At 48.0% G+C, this 15,446-nt stretch overlaps 1 protein-coding gene across 1 annotated transcript in view; it reads right to left on the bottom strand.

Annotated features, from left to right (window-relative positions):
- Positions 1–15,446, bottom strand: part of LOC119454256 (sodium-coupled monocarboxylate transporter 1-like) — a 106,801-nt gene that overhangs the window by 50,531 nt on the left and 40,824 nt on the right. The window contains exon 5 of the mRNA XM_037716231.2: positions 5,901–5,968. Within this exon, the coding sequence (XP_037572159.1) occupies positions 5,901–5,968 (68 nt within the window). The remainder of the gene's footprint in view (positions 1–5,900; positions 5,969–15,446) is intronic.

The following is a 15,446-nucleotide window of genomic DNA, read 5'->3' as shown; positions in this document are numbered from 1 at the left end:
CAATGATTGTACACTTTTCTTTTCAACGACAGTGGTAAGCTCCCAGTCAGGATTTGGTAATGCCTGCCGTATGCACTCCAACCCAATTTTATTCTTCTGTAAATTTCTTTCTCGTGATCAGGGTCCCCTGTGAGTAATTGACCTAGATAAACGTACTCCTTTACAGACTCTAGAGGCTGACTGGCGATCCTGAATTCTTGTTCCCTTGCCAGGCTATTGAACATTATCTTTGTCTTCTGCATATTCATCTTCAACCCAATTCTTACACTTTCTCGATTAAGGTCCTCAATCATTTGTTGTAATTCGTCTCCATTGTTGCTGAATAGGACAATGTCATCTGCAAACCGAAGGTTGCTGAGATATTCGCCGTTGATCCTCACTCCTAAGCCTTCCCAATCTAACAGCTTGAATACTTCTTCTAAGCATGCAGTGAATAGCATTGGAGAGATTGTGTCTCCTTGCCTGACCCCTTCCTTGATAGGTATCTTTCTACTTTTCTTGTGGAGAATCAAGGTAGCTGTGGAATCCTTGTAGATGTTTGCTAAGATATTCACGTATGCCTCCTGTACTCCTTCATTACGCAATGCCTCTATGACTGCTGGTATCTCTACTGAATCAAATGCCTTTTCATAATCTATGAAAGCCATGTAGAGAGGTTGATTGTACTCCGCAGATTTCTCGATTACCTGATTTATGACATGGATATGATCCATCGTAGAATATGCCTTCCTGAAGCCAGCCTGTTCTCTTGGTTGGCTGAAGTCAAGTGTTGCCCTGATTCTATTGGAAATTATCTTGGTGAATATTTTATACAATACTGAAAAAAAATATATCGCCGAGAGCTAGTGGGGCTATACTAGTTCAGGTGCAACCAAACTAGGAAGGCCCATAAAGCTTCATCAAAGTCACTCCCTCACCAGAACAGGAATTGGCCTCCCTGGTGCAGTATTCGGCCAGCTACCTCCCTCATGACTCCGACAATTGCCTTGAACATCTGTTACCAAATATGAACTGCACTTCCTGTGCCTCCATCAAAGTACCGTTGCAGTCATTATACCGTATAATTCCACTATCATCATCTCATTATCATCATGCCGTTGTCATCAAAGCGCTTTCGTCGTTCCATTGAAGTCATTTTTTCTTCGTCACTGCGTCATATTCCTACTGCCGCCATGGTTATGGCTGACACTGGTATGTTAGCGTCATAGCAAAGTGTCACAGCCTCGTGAGCTTGCATGGTGGCTCTGATGCTCACCAACACCCAGCACCACCTTCAGAGAGCATCACGCATATTCTCGTCGCAACCTGACGCGCCGATAGTGCAGACTCATCAGCGCCTAATTATAGGTGCCACATAGCGGCGCGATGTGAAGCAGCGCATGTTGTTTGGGTCTGAAGTAGTACAGTACAATAATTATGCAGACACCGTCGACGATGATTGTCAGTGTAAGCGAACAGCCCCGGACAAACGAACGAGCGAGGGCAGTATCATCTCCCCGCCGCCTTGCATCCCATCACCGCAACTTCGCGAGAGCACGCGCCCTTTCCCTGTGCACCTTCCCGGAGTTCCTTCGTGGCAGCCGTGGAGAGCAAACGCGTTCACTTCTTGCGCTCCTTCATGTGTCGGCGCCAACGTCGTCACCGTTGGACAGAACGCTCGCCTGCGCCTGCCGTGTATTTATCGTAGGCGAGAGTCCGGTATGGATTCTCGTCCCGTCGCGTCGTCCTCATCCATGATGGGCCGGCTACCGCCGGGCGGCCAGCGACACGTGCGACGAACCTGCTAGCGGCAAACTTTCCTCCTCTTGAACACCCAATTCGCTTTGGAGCACGCCCTTTTTTTTCCCTTGTCTTCCGGCGACGAACGAGCGAGGAAGATGACGAGCAATAGTGCGCCACCTCCCTTTCTACCCGCTCCTCTCCACTACTCGGTTACGCAAGACCCTACGCACGACGCCCCCCTCCCCTCCACTGCCCGCCATCTTCGCAGCTCAATTGGCCAAGAGCACGCACTCTTTACCTCGGCAAGTTTTCGCCCTTTCCCTCCCCCGTGCCCGACCAAACCTCGTACGACTGAAATACCACGAAAACGACCGATAGAGTGAAACTAATCTATTCGCTTTAAAAGGCTCACCTCACACTAATTAACGTATCACCTATTCACTTTACGACACACGTTTCAATTGCGAAATTGAAGCCAAGCAGTAGCGAAGTGATGTCTGGTTCTCAGGAAGCTTGAGACTAGCGCCATTCTCGAGATAGCCGCCTTCAAAACCTACAAAAAAATACGTTATCGTTACAACTAAGATCATCCCCTACTGCTTGATAGCAGCCTTTGCGAAACTATTAGTTGGGAGCGAGGACCATTTCAGTGTTTCCTTTAAGCAAACATGACTTCACTACAGCTCAACTGCAATGCGGCAATGGAACATGTGACCTATAGTGAATAAATAAAAAACAACAGTGAATGTTTTCATAAGGACTCTCCACATTGCAATTTTCTTCGTAAGTAACGTCCGTCTCTTCCATGAGAGCTTCTCCAAAGGTGCTGCAACGATGGCACAACCAACGTTTAAATGAGTAGACATTTCTATGCCTACCCTAACGAGGACACCCGTGAGTCTGCCTGTCCGTCCGTCCGTCCGTCCGTCCGTCCGTCCGTCCGTCCGTCCGTCCGTCATGTAAGACAATCGTTTAAGAGAGAGACCGCAGCAGTGAGCGAGAACACCTTCGTGCTCCCTCTCGATTCAACGCGAACTAAGCGGCGAGAACACATCGCACACGAAGCTATCAGCACTCGACGAACTGTGTTCCCATCGTAGTTCGCTTTCAAGATAAGGCCCGCGCAGCGGCGCCATACACAGCCGCCGCCGGAGTACGATTGATCACGGTTGATAATGGTTCGACGCGGATGGGTAAGGCGCTAAATAGTGATAACGGCTTATAATGATCGGAACGTCATAAGTACACCTGGCACCGCCACCTGCAGTAGTTTGCGTGCGCCATCAATTCACTTTGCGCCGCCATCCGAGCCGTTCGTGTCGCCCCAGTGCTGTCGTTTAAACTGGTCGGATCAAGTTTCATAACATTGACAATGACACCGGGCTGCTTGGAGGTGATCAAGTGGCATAGTCGCCGACAAAGTTGGAGGCTCCGGGGCTCGAGCCCCCTCGGGAGTTTGCCCCAGGGGCTAAAACCAACCCCCCCTTCCCCCCTGCGATCCGTAGACTACCCCCCCGCCCGTAGAGTGGCATTACCGGAGTGCTGTTACCCACATAATTTGAGGTTTCTACCTACCTTTGCCTCTACATTTTCACTTATTGTGGCTAAAAGCTTACCGCATCATTGTTGGCGCGAAAGTGCACGACATTTAATTTATACTTTCGCTTTAATTCGGCAAATCCAGGCATTAGGAGGACAAGCGCAGTCCTCCTCTTCGAGTAGACGATCTCATGAACTAGAATTGTGCTATCTGCCACAGGCAAACTTTAAAAAATTTTTGAAAGTGTTCGCTGAAACACTTTGTATATAGAATACACTCAGTAACCGAAATGATGTCAAGCCGGATTTACTCGAAATTAGAATATTTAGAAGTCTAGAAGTCATGCGCAGCAGCGCTTATACTCGGACTCAAAGTACTAAACAAAAAGAGTGCAGTTTGGCCGGTAAGGCGAAGCAGTATTAGTGATAGCGAAGTAGAAGACAATTATATGAAGGAAGATTCTTACCGTGTGAATCCGTGTAAGGATCGCACCCGTGTAAGGGCCACACCCCCAACTTGACCGCCAATATTAAAAAAGGCACCCAACCGAGAAGCAATTGCGTTCTGTGCGCGGATTCTGATCGGGCTCAACAGCGAATTGTCGCGGGCAGCGTACTTTCGCGCGTCGCTACTGGATGTCGAGAGGCGGTCAGCGCGGAGGTTTACAGCGGATTTCATACTCGTATTGGAAAATTGAGGTCAAATGGCCCGGCCCCATCAAAGGCCCGTCAAAACCGCAACAGAAAAGTGCGGCCCTTACGCGAGTCTATACGTTAGTTAGAGAGGCCAAATGAATTGTAGTAAACATTCACCTAAAATTAAAATAGGATGCATAGTGTAATGCATCCATGTAAACCTGTAAATATCTCACTGGATGACCTCGAACACTCGCTTTTACAACCCAAGCATTAAGAAGAACCCCGGCAGTGGAGGTGAACGGTTCGTACAGCCGCGCGATTCACCGCAACTCCAAAAATTAGATTCATCATCATTATCTGCCTATCTTTATGTCCATTACAGACGGCCTCTGTCAGTGATCTGCAGTGGCCTCTGTCTTTTAACTCTGCAACACTAGGGGCGCGGAAAGACAGCCCGGCAAGGAAGACAGCGCGCATAAAGTTAGCAGCCATCCCGGCTCCACCTTTATCATTGCGCCCACCAATGATTACCAACAATTAGGTACGGCACGCGGGCCGCATAAGTGTCAGCAGCCCACAGTCATTCACAGCTACGGCAGGACTAGGAGGGAAGACGCGTGCTCTTCTTCCCATTCGCGTTTGATTACGTAACCTACAAATAACCCGAATATTGAACGCGTGGGAAGATAATGCCCATCAAGCCACCATCCTTTTCCGCTCAATGTTACGTGCTTTTTCCCGCACCCACAGTGTATGGGTCGCTCATTGATATGGCTGTGAATACGGAGCATCACGGTAACGACAATGGCGAAAATTTGCCCGGAGTGTCGATATAAGTGCTGTCGGCATAACGCGAGCAACAGAAGATTGGTAGCAAAGGGTATATATATATATATATATATATATATATATATATATATATATATATATTCAGTGGGACATAAAAAGCTTCGCTGTAAACTTCACGCAAGAATTCTCCGGGAGCTGTATAAGCATGCGACAGCATTGCGCCACTTGCCATACGCGGACAGTTATCGTTTTATATATATGCACATACATAAGTAGGTCTCGAAAAGCTGGTCGGGCCCCAGCCCCCCCCCCCCCCCCCCCCCCCCAACACACACCGGTAAAACGATAACTTTCCGCGTATGGCAAGTGGCGCAATGCTGACGCATGCTTATACAACTCCCGGAGAAGTTCTTGCGTGAAGTTTACAGCGAAGCTTTTTATGTCCCACTGATTCCTCCGTGAGCGCCGGAAACGAACTGCCGGAAAGCCAACTTGCACACTGAAACCATCTGCGCATCTCACACCATATAACACCGGCGCACGACATACGTATCACAGAACAATACAGTTTAAATTCGCAGTTGTACCGAGAGGAACAATGGGAACTGCAACGCCATGCTACCCAGACCAACTGTATATATCTGCATTGCAATACCCGCGTCACGCGATGCATTCCTGGCCGTCACCATGGGTAGTCCGTGGGTGCAGCGCACGGCAACAGAGGCTGCTGCAGGCGAACGTAAGGGCGAGCGCGATCGTTTCCGTAAGGCCGACCCCATGCATCAGCAACGGCAGAGCCTCTGACCGGTTACCAGAGCGAGCACAAGCCAATACTGTGCAAGTGTATAGTCGTCCGTGAAAATGTGAGTCTGTGCGTGTAATAAACGGCTACATGATCTAAAATAAAGACTATGCAACTTTAAAAGATGAGTCTGCATTCACCTTCATCGTTCAAAAAATATATTCCTAAACAAGCAATCAAATCACATATGCATCGCATCGGGTCGCTCAGCATTTCTTCTGTTCGTTGTGTGGTCGTTAGCTTTCGACTTAGACTTTGATTTAGTTTGCATCGGACTAAGCTTCGCGTTGAACCATCTTTTAAGAAAGGGCCTTTGATTTTTTTAAAGATCTGCTCGAGCTCACTGAATAAAAGTGGTATGGCAAATATAATGCGTGCTAGCTACAAAGATCAATGAAAGTGTCATTACCAGAGCTGTATAAATAGTTCCGGCCAGACCGATGGCAACATTGCAGTACAGCAGGGGCACGGAAAACACTGAAAGTACAAAAGAAATATTAGCTGTGAACAAAGATAACAGATCCAGAACTGGAGAAGGTGCCGCGTGTCATTCCACTGAAGCCGCAATATTTTACAATACCATATAAAGAAAGGGACCTTGAGACTTACAAGGCATGCTTTGGGTATGCGGCATACAAAAGATATAATGAAGCTGTAGGATATATGACCTAGACGAGCTTTCTCAGTCAATCAGCTGGATGGTCATGACGATGCACATAATTTTAATTGCAGTTTGATTGGCAGAGTGCTTCGGCGTCCAAAACAGTGTGCCAAGAATAATGACATGCATAATGAGAAAATTGTACCTTATCCTTCTCTCATCTAGTCGTTGCTGTGAATCGTGGCCCCCTTGGTCACAGACACAAGGGGGGCACCCGTGCTCACAGACCGACTCGCACAAAAAAACTACACAAACATCAAAGCCGAGATATGCAAATACGTCCGCTGAAGCCCACCTTCGAGAAACTTGTAACAGTCTGAGGAATTCTTACGGATTCCCCTGTATAAAAGTACTGTATTTCATTTCTTGCCTTATCGTTCCATTGATATGACATTCTTGCTTGGGAGTTGCGCCATCGTTTTTTTTTTTCCTTCTGGAGTTTTACGTGAAAAAACCAGTTCTGATTATGAGGCACGCCGTAGTGGAGGGCTCCTGATTAATTTTCACCAGCTGGAGTTCTTTAACGTGCACTAAAATTCAAGCACACGGGCGTTTTTTTTTTTTTTTTTTTTTTTGCATTTCGCCTTCACCGAAATGCGGCCGCCGCGGCCGGGATTCTATCCCTCGATCTCGTGCACAGCAGCGCAACACGGGCATTGCATCATGGTGTTCTTTGACTCGTGTAAATTCTCAACGATATTCAAGATTTCCTTTTAGGGATTTCTGCCGTTCATTATTTTTTGTGCATCCTTGCAGCTCAGAAAAAAAATAAAGCTCAGGTAATGTTGTGGATTAGGCTATGCCTGCATGCCTGAACCCCTTGATAGTACATTTCCCGGACTTTTACAGCGTAAGCTGTCATGGGCTCATTCCAATAGCCATTTCGGTTGGCGATGCTGTGGCCGGTGTCCGTAGAAGCTATCACCAGGAATGCGAAAAAAAATTTTCCCAGTCCCCACCGGGATCGAAGAAAAACAAGCTTTAGGACACGTAGACAACAACGCTAGAATGAAAACATGTATAGCATACCGGATTCAATCGAGCAGGGTAGGTGACCATTTGTCACCGCCCCGTTTCAAAAGAGATACGAATAAATCATCTTCATCATCAGCAGCTGCAGCCATAGAGCTTCCTACACTAATCACTAGAGGAAATCTGGCGCTACGATAGTTCTGCAAACATGGGCATGATGGATTTGTCTGATCTTCGTGCATATGGCTGCAGACGTTCATGTGTCTTTGTGTATTGTGCTTTATCGGGGGCTAAATTGGCCTAAAATGTAGAGCTCCTTATACTTTTTTTTAATGCGAAAGGTAACAAGACTCTGCAAGCAGGCATAGCTTTCAAGTGTCAAATATCTGGGTGTTCATTTCGATTCCAGCATGTCTTGGGACAGTCATTTGGCTAACGTTGTTGAATGGCAGCGTAGAACGGCGTGTCGGCTATACTGGGTCAAATCATTATGTCCAATTTATAGAAGCAAAATTACAGCTCGTGCGTTGACATAAAGCGTGCCTACGGGCGCACTACGGAGTTCATTCTTTTTACTTTTGTTCGGTGTTTTGGCGCAAGAAGGTTTGATCGTTTACTAAAATCTATAATTCGTGCCGTGATGTATGGTGTTCCAATTGCAGTCTGTTTTGTGCTCACATATGCCATCCTTCAGGGTGCTATTTAAGGAAAGTTTTATTCTTACGTATCAGTGGAATTCATTTGTTGACGCGTTAGCAATCAAACATGCTCCCGTGTACTTCTACTGTTGCTTTCGACATTATTTCCATTTCATCCATTCCAGGCGCATTGAAAATAACACGACACAAAAAATACAGAAGTGAAAAGAAACAAAGTGAAATGTACAGCTGATCTTACTGCAGTAAAGAAAAATATTGTTACGGAGAGTTGTGTAGAAATGACTTTATTTACAGGAGATGGATGATGGTGACCGCGCAATACAGCCTAGAAGCACTTCGTCCTCCTCTTCTTTCCAACTGCTTCTTGTATGCTCGTTAGATTCCCCCACAAGCAGACGAAGCCCGTAGGGCGACTTAGGAGGCACCAGTAGGGTAGGACTCCGGTGTCCATGTGAAGGCTACATCCTGTCGCTGAATAGATGTCAACGGGTGAACAATATCGGCAAATCGAGGTACAAAACAACGAAAATAGGAACATAGACCAATGAAGGAGCGAAGTTCTCGTGCTGTCTGTGGTGGTTTGAAGGAGCTGACTGCTTCAATCTTACGAGGATCGGGTCTGACGCCATCCTTGTCGACTAGATGTGCCAGAACTAATGTTTGACGCTCGCTAAACCGACACTTTTTTTAGTTTAAAACTAGTCCAGCTTTCTCGATGCAACTAAGAACAAGGCTAACGCGGGCGTTATGTTCTTCCAACGTGCGGCCGAAGATTACAACATCATCCAAGTAGCACATGCATATCTCCCACTTTAGGCCACGTAATATTGTATCCATGAATCTTTCAAAGGTGGCGGGAGCATTACAGAGCCCCAAAGGCATAACATTGATTTCGAATAAGCCATCTGGGGTCACGAATGCGGTCTTTTCCTTGTCTTTAGGTTCCATAAGTATTTGCCAATACCCCGATCGTAGATCAAGCGTCGAAAATAAGAAGCAGCGTGTAAGCAATCGATGACGTCGTCGATTCGTGGTAGTGGGTAGACATCCTTCTTCGTCACAGCGTTTAGGTGTCTGTAATCTACGCAGAATCTCCAGGAGCCATCTTTCTTCCGGACGAGGATTACTGGAGCTGCCCATGGGCTGGACGACTCTTGAACAACACCTTTGTTCATCCTTTCCTTAACTTGTTCTGCGATAACCTTACGCTCGGAGGATGACACGCGGTAGGGCTTCTGGCGAATGGGGTGTGCTGAGCCGGTATCTATTCTTTGGCGAGCTCGTGATGATGGTAAATCAAGTCGCGCCTCTCCATGAGTAAAATCGAATCTAGCAACATGTCGGGACAGGACTTGTACCAGTGCTTGACGCTGAGGTGTGCAGAGAGCCTTGCTGATCATACCGAGAATCAGCTCTTCAGAAGGGCGATAATCGCATGGACAGTAAGCAGGAGCGGGCTCTGCTGTGAGTACTGCTATTGAGCTGCATGAAGCTTCATTGAAAAGGGCAATTTTCATGCCTCGAGGCAGTACTACTGGCGTGGTGGAACAATTCAGCGCACACAACGTTGCAACTCCTCTCATCATGCACACGACAGAGCAAGGCACGAGTATACATTTTTTAGCACAGTTAATGCTGAGGGGCCTAATCACGAGGTCAACGCAAGTAGCGTCAACAGTAGTCGCACAAACACGAACGGGCGTTAGGCACCATGAGGGGGCAAGCACTTAATCAAGCACACTGAGTGTATCCCTTTCTTCGTCACGCGAGCTTTGTTCAGAAAGCGTGGGTAAAAGCACCTCATTCACATGTATTTAACCATTTCCACAGTCCATAGAAGCGCCGCAGTGTTGAAGAAAATCTATGCCGAGAATTACATCGTGCGAACAGCGGGCAAGGACTAAAACCTCCGACACAAACACTTTCCCTGCCAACGTAACACTTACAGCGCAAACACCGAGGTGGTGGAGCCACTCGCCGCCCACTCCACCAAAGGTAACGGCATCGTCCCATGAAAACATAACTTTGTGGCCTAGGCGGTTCTTGAAAGCGAGGCTCATGACAGACACATTCGCACCAGTACCAACTAAAGCAATGATCGGCAATCCGTTAACTAGCACATTCACTTTGTTTTTGATCATCACACCCGCCAGAGGTATTTCATCCAAAGACCGTCCGGCGACCTCACCTCCATCGGCCGCGGATGCTAGTTTCCCGGCGGGGGCGAAGATGCACGGACCCGAGGAAACGGAGAACGACGAGGACGGTGGTGTCAGGCTGCGGTCAGACGCTGGCGAACCGCTGCGTCTGATCTCGCGCGAGAAACGGTCCGTGGGAAGTGAACTGGTCCATGGGTAATGCGATGTACGGGTTCCAGGTGGCGAGAACATCGGCGGTGTCCTTCGTGACTGACGGCGTTGGCGACGGTAACGAGCTATGTGTCCCGTGGAACCGCAGCTGTAGCACACGGGAGGGTCACGGTTCACTGTATACTCTTCAAAACCAATGCTTGCTCTCCGTGGGCGGTAAGCGAGTTCGTTATCGTTTGGGTAACTCGCCTCCGGTGTTCGCTGGGATCGGTTGTATGGGTCGTAATTGGGGTCCTGGTAGTAGGGTCGACGTTGCTCTGGTCGCGTCCCGGCATCATAAGTCACGGGGCCTTGGCGATAATACTGTGGCTCTGCCCATCGTGATCGAGAGTAAGAGGGAGCGCCGCTTTCGTAGACAAGTGGTGGCTTTCGAGGCGGGAGTCTATAATCCGCTGGACACTCGGAGAAGGATGAAACAGTTGTTTCAACAGCTGGGGACGAGCATGGGTGATAAGTATCGCGGTGAGTCACTTGCGAGTGCAGGCTCAGCTCTTCTCCAACTATTTGACGCATCGTTGAAGCAAGATCGAGCGACTGGTCGTTATCTATGCTTGCAACGGTAGTAACGTTGGCTAATCTGCCAAACTTCGGCGTAACGCGACTCGTCTTAAGCTGCTCGAACGTGCGGCAGTGCTGGATGACGTCGGCGACGGAGGCCAGGTTGTCTTTAGCGATCAGAAAGCTATAAACGTTCTCGGCGATTCCTTTTAGGATGTGCCCGACTTTGTCTTCCTCGGACATGCCAGAGTCCTTCATCCTGCAGAGGTTTAACACTTCCTTAATGTAGGTCATGCATGTTTCACCCGGCACTTGCGCGTGTTGTGAAAGCGTCTGCTCTGCCCTTTTCTTTTTCGTGGCGGAGTCACCGAAGCGCTCTTTGATTTGCGAAACAAATTTTTCCCATGTTGTGCATGTCTCCTCGTTGTTATCAAACCCCACCAACGCGGTATCTGTAGAAAGAACACAACGTTGGAAAGCTGAGAAGTGCTATTCCACTTGTTGTAGGCGCTCACCCGTTTTTAATGGATGAGCCATTCATCGATGTATTCGCCCGGCTTTCCGGCGAAGAGACGTGCATCTCGTAGTTGCTGGACAGAACCGGCAGAGACTGGGACAGGCCGTTGCTCTTCCGCGTCGCGGGACATCTCCAACTCCGCTGGGTTCGGTGGAAGTCCAGAAAGGCGGCGTCTTCGACGAACTTGCGGTATAACCTCCGTCTTCGGGTGTCGATTACCCAGCACCTCCACCACAACTGTTACGGAGAGTTGTGTAGAAATGACTTTATTTACAGGAGATGGATGTTGGTGACCGCGCAATCCAGCCTAGAAGCACTTCGTGCTCCTCTTCTTTCCAACTGCTTCTTGCATGCTCGTTACAGTATAATCCTATAGAATGAAAGTCCGAATGATGCACAAATCAAAACAGTTATATAATACTAGAGCAATATCAGCTACCACCACGTAAGCACCCCAGTAGTAGCAATTACCACTTATATAACGTAATAAAAATGACCGATACAGATACACACGCTGTTCAAAAACATAATGTCTAAGAACAAGTAAAAAACTTCGCAAATTCGCTCGCAAACAAAAGCGACGCCACATGCCACCCAGAATGCAAATAATTCCAGAAAATGGTAGCCATCACCTAGCTTAATAACGGAAGAGACCCGTTCATTTTTGCACTGGAAAGAAATAGTTCTAGCAATTAAACTGCAATTTATGATCTGGATAGAAGGAGTGCACTAATATTTTAGTAATGCGCTGGCACCGAGGAACGAAGTTGCCAAAATCTCTCTTAACGAATGGATGTTGTCTCTTCCAGGCGCCTTCCTACTGCGACGCTCACTTTACTCGGGGCTTCAAACATGCGTTTGCCGATTTCACTGTCTGGACATGTACGCTTGCGCGTAAAATGATGACTTCGCAAAGTCACGAAGCCATTTAAAGCCTGAAGACGAAGTTTAGGCAAATCCATATACTACCCATCACTCTTGTGCTAGCCAAACTCCCGTAGCCACTAGCGCCCCGGCTCCCTTTTAGGAATCGTAGGAAACTCAATGCCAGCTGCTGCAGCATCGTATTGTGCCACTTGTCACGCGATTTAAGATGCGCGCCGCATAGCGTTGATACGTGCAAACTTTCCATTGCAGTTGCGCTCTATTCCACAAGATGTCACGACATCTAGCAGTTCCGTCGAATCGTGTCACGTGTAAAGTGATGTCACATGTGCGCCGCGTAGTATGGATTGTCACAAAAGGCGCGTAATCCAAGCGCGCGCCGCGTGTCACGCAAACCAGCGAAAAAACACGCCGGCCCCGCGGCAGCTTCAACAGAGGGGGAGAGTGCATACGCTTCAAACAGCCGACGCGACCAACGGAGTCTAAACGTCGAGGAGATGGTAAACAGCGAGAGAGAGAGAGAGATAGCGGGCGCCGAGGAACACTCTTACCCGGCGAGTGGAGAGAGATTACTACAGCATGAGCGCGCGCCTCCAGTATGACTCTCCACCCCCTCGACGGTGCTCCGACGGCGGCGGTCGAAGGTGCGAAAAAATACTAGAAGATTCCCAGGCTTTGGCCATGCTACGAGAGCACGACTCCCATAGGAAGGTTCGAGAACCCCGGCGGAGGCAATAAAAACGGCGTGCGAGAATCAGAAGAATTGGTTCAGACCAGACCGCTCCGATAAAGAGATGTAACGTGAAGACTGACCGTCTGCGGCAAGCTAGCCGACGAGTTCATCGAGCGTCTGCATTTCCGGAAGAAGTTCCGTCTTCGAGAATTGCCCCGAGATCGTCTGACTCCAAGACCAGCACGGTGAATACAATTTTACACTTAGTGTCCCTATTCATTTTGTATTTACGTGTTGGACTCTTAGTGCTTGTCGTTAATTAATTTCCTGTGTTTTCTGAATACCCATCTCAATTGTGATGTCTAGCCTAAGTATGCACGTGTGTGTGTAACTGCCTTGTGTGAAGAATATATTTTGTTGTGTTTTGACAACTCTGGGCATTGACTCGGTCTTTGGACAGCAACCGGTGTTCGCTGGCGCACCGAGGGCCAAATACTCATTGTCCTTGCTTTCGTGGGATTATTTTCGGAAGCTGATAAGTCGGCTTTGGAATTTGGTCCAGCATTTGCGCCTCGTTCTCCGGGTCTGTGACAATATTTCTGGCAGTCCGCGACAGGACCTTTCCGGTGCAAATTGTGTGTCCATAGTAGGGAGAAAGAGCCTAGGGTGGTTCACTCTGCCATCGTAAACGATTTTGAGTGTTGCACCACGTTTGCTAACTTGTTGAAATAGTTGAAATTTAGGCAGATATTTTTGCACGCGGCTAGATTTTAAAGGGCATCATGGATCTCGAGAAATTTGTTGCCCTTGATGAGAAGATGGGTCTTTCCGGAGCTGAACTACGGAAGTAAGTTAGTCAGACGGAAACAGAAGCTGTAGAAAGAGAGAAGCTAGCCGCCGAAAGGGCCAAAGAAGAAAGAGAGGTGAAGGAGCGAAAGATAAATGAAGAAAGAGGCGAAGGAGCGACAGATAAAAGAAGAAAGAGAGGCGAAGGAGCGACAGAGAAAAGCTGAAATAGCCGAGAGAGAACGAGAAAGACAGCACGAGTTAGAACTCAAACGACTTCGTTTGCAGCAGCGCACAGACACTCCCGCTCAGGCAAGAGTCGATAGCACTGAAAGGAAAGAAACTAGCTTCCGTCTGAATCCAAGCAAACTGCTTGTGACATTCGATGAAAGAAAAGATGACGTCGATGCTTATTTGCACAGACTTGAGAGAGTTGCTAAAAGCCAGAATTGGCCCGAGGATCAATGGGTCACTGCGTTGAGCACGTGCTTGAGTGGCGAAGCACTTAGTGTGTATGGTAGGCTGATGCCAATTGATGTCTCTAATTACGGAAGGGTGAAAGCCGCTCTACTAAAGAAATTTAGGTTCCCCGTAGAAGGCTTCCGAGACAAGTTTAGGACTGTAATGCAGGCAGATGGCGAGGCTGCCACGCAATTTGCCGCGCGGCTCAGCCACTATTTTGATAGGTGGACCGAACTTTCAGAGACTACACGGAAGTATGGTGCACTTAGAGAGCTTCTGATCAAGGAGCAGTTCTTCATAAGTTGCCAACCGAGCCTGTCACTCTATCTGAACGAAAGGAAAGCTAAATCGCTTCAAGATATGTTGGAATTGGCCCACCAATTTTGGAAGCACAGGGAGACACCAATCTCTCTAAGATCAAAAAAAGGAGGCAGAGGAAGCAAAGAAATCGACACCCGATGAAAGGAGAAACCCTCAGAAGCCTGTTCCGAGGTGTTATCTCTGTAACCGACTGGGCCATCATGCGAGCAACTGCCGGAGCAATTTTACGCGCCCCAATGATGTAAAATGTTTTAAATGTGGGCGAACGGGGCACAAAGCTGATACACGCCGCAAGGAGTGAAGGAAGCTCCCCAAGCATCCTGTGTGTATGCCCCGCCAAAACATCAAGAAGAAGACATAGACGCCGGACTTGTAGAACTACGAAACGGAAACAGAATTCCGGTAGGTAAAGCTGTGATGACACAACGTCCAGAATTTCCCGTTAAGGGAAGGCCTGTGCTTGTAGGAAGAATGGCAGACGAACAAATCACGGTGTTACGGGATACCGGCACCAGCACAGTGATCGTACGGAGGGACTTGGTCAAAGACAGTGAGCTCACGGGCGAAACCAGTTTGGTTTACCTGGTCGATGGTACGGCTACGAAGCTTGCCGAAGCCAAGATTGAGGTCGAGACCCCCTATTACAGTGGGAATGTCACTGCGCTTTGTATGGACAGAGACTGTACGACTTAATCATAAGTATCGTTACCACCAGACTAGCACCAGACGACCTGAAACCTTTCAACGAATCACCGATGATCGAACCATCGACGATCGAAGAAGCTCGCGCAAAACCATCTACTGCTGACAAAACAACGCGGCAGCTATCTTCCGAGCTCGAGCGAAGGCTCAGGCAAGGCCTTTCCAACCCCATTCCACACCCGATTCCGAAAACAAACTGACCGGGTCTCATAACAGTCCGAAACCCTACCATCGAAAGACCAAGGACAGGAAATTTAAATTTAAGAACCGTTGAGGATTAGTGTGCGGTGCAAAGTGTTTTGATTGAGTGCACCAAATGTTTATGCATCATGAACAAAGTTTTGGTTTGTGTTTTGTAAACTACACTGACACAGTTCTGTATACTTATTGCTCATGTTCTAATTCTTATGTATGCCTTGTTACGCGAGATATGCGTTTTTGTATACTACA

The sequence above is a fragment of the Dermacentor silvarum genome, chromosome 5 (genome assembly GCF_013339745.2).
Source record: "Dermacentor silvarum isolate Dsil-2018 chromosome 5, BIME_Dsil_1.4, whole genome shotgun sequence".
Classification (NCBI taxonomy): Eukaryota; Metazoa; Arthropoda; class Arachnida; order Ixodida; family Ixodidae; genus Dermacentor; species Dermacentor silvarum.
Note: the sequence above shows the minus strand (reverse complement) of the source record. Positions and strands in the feature narration are given on the sequence as shown.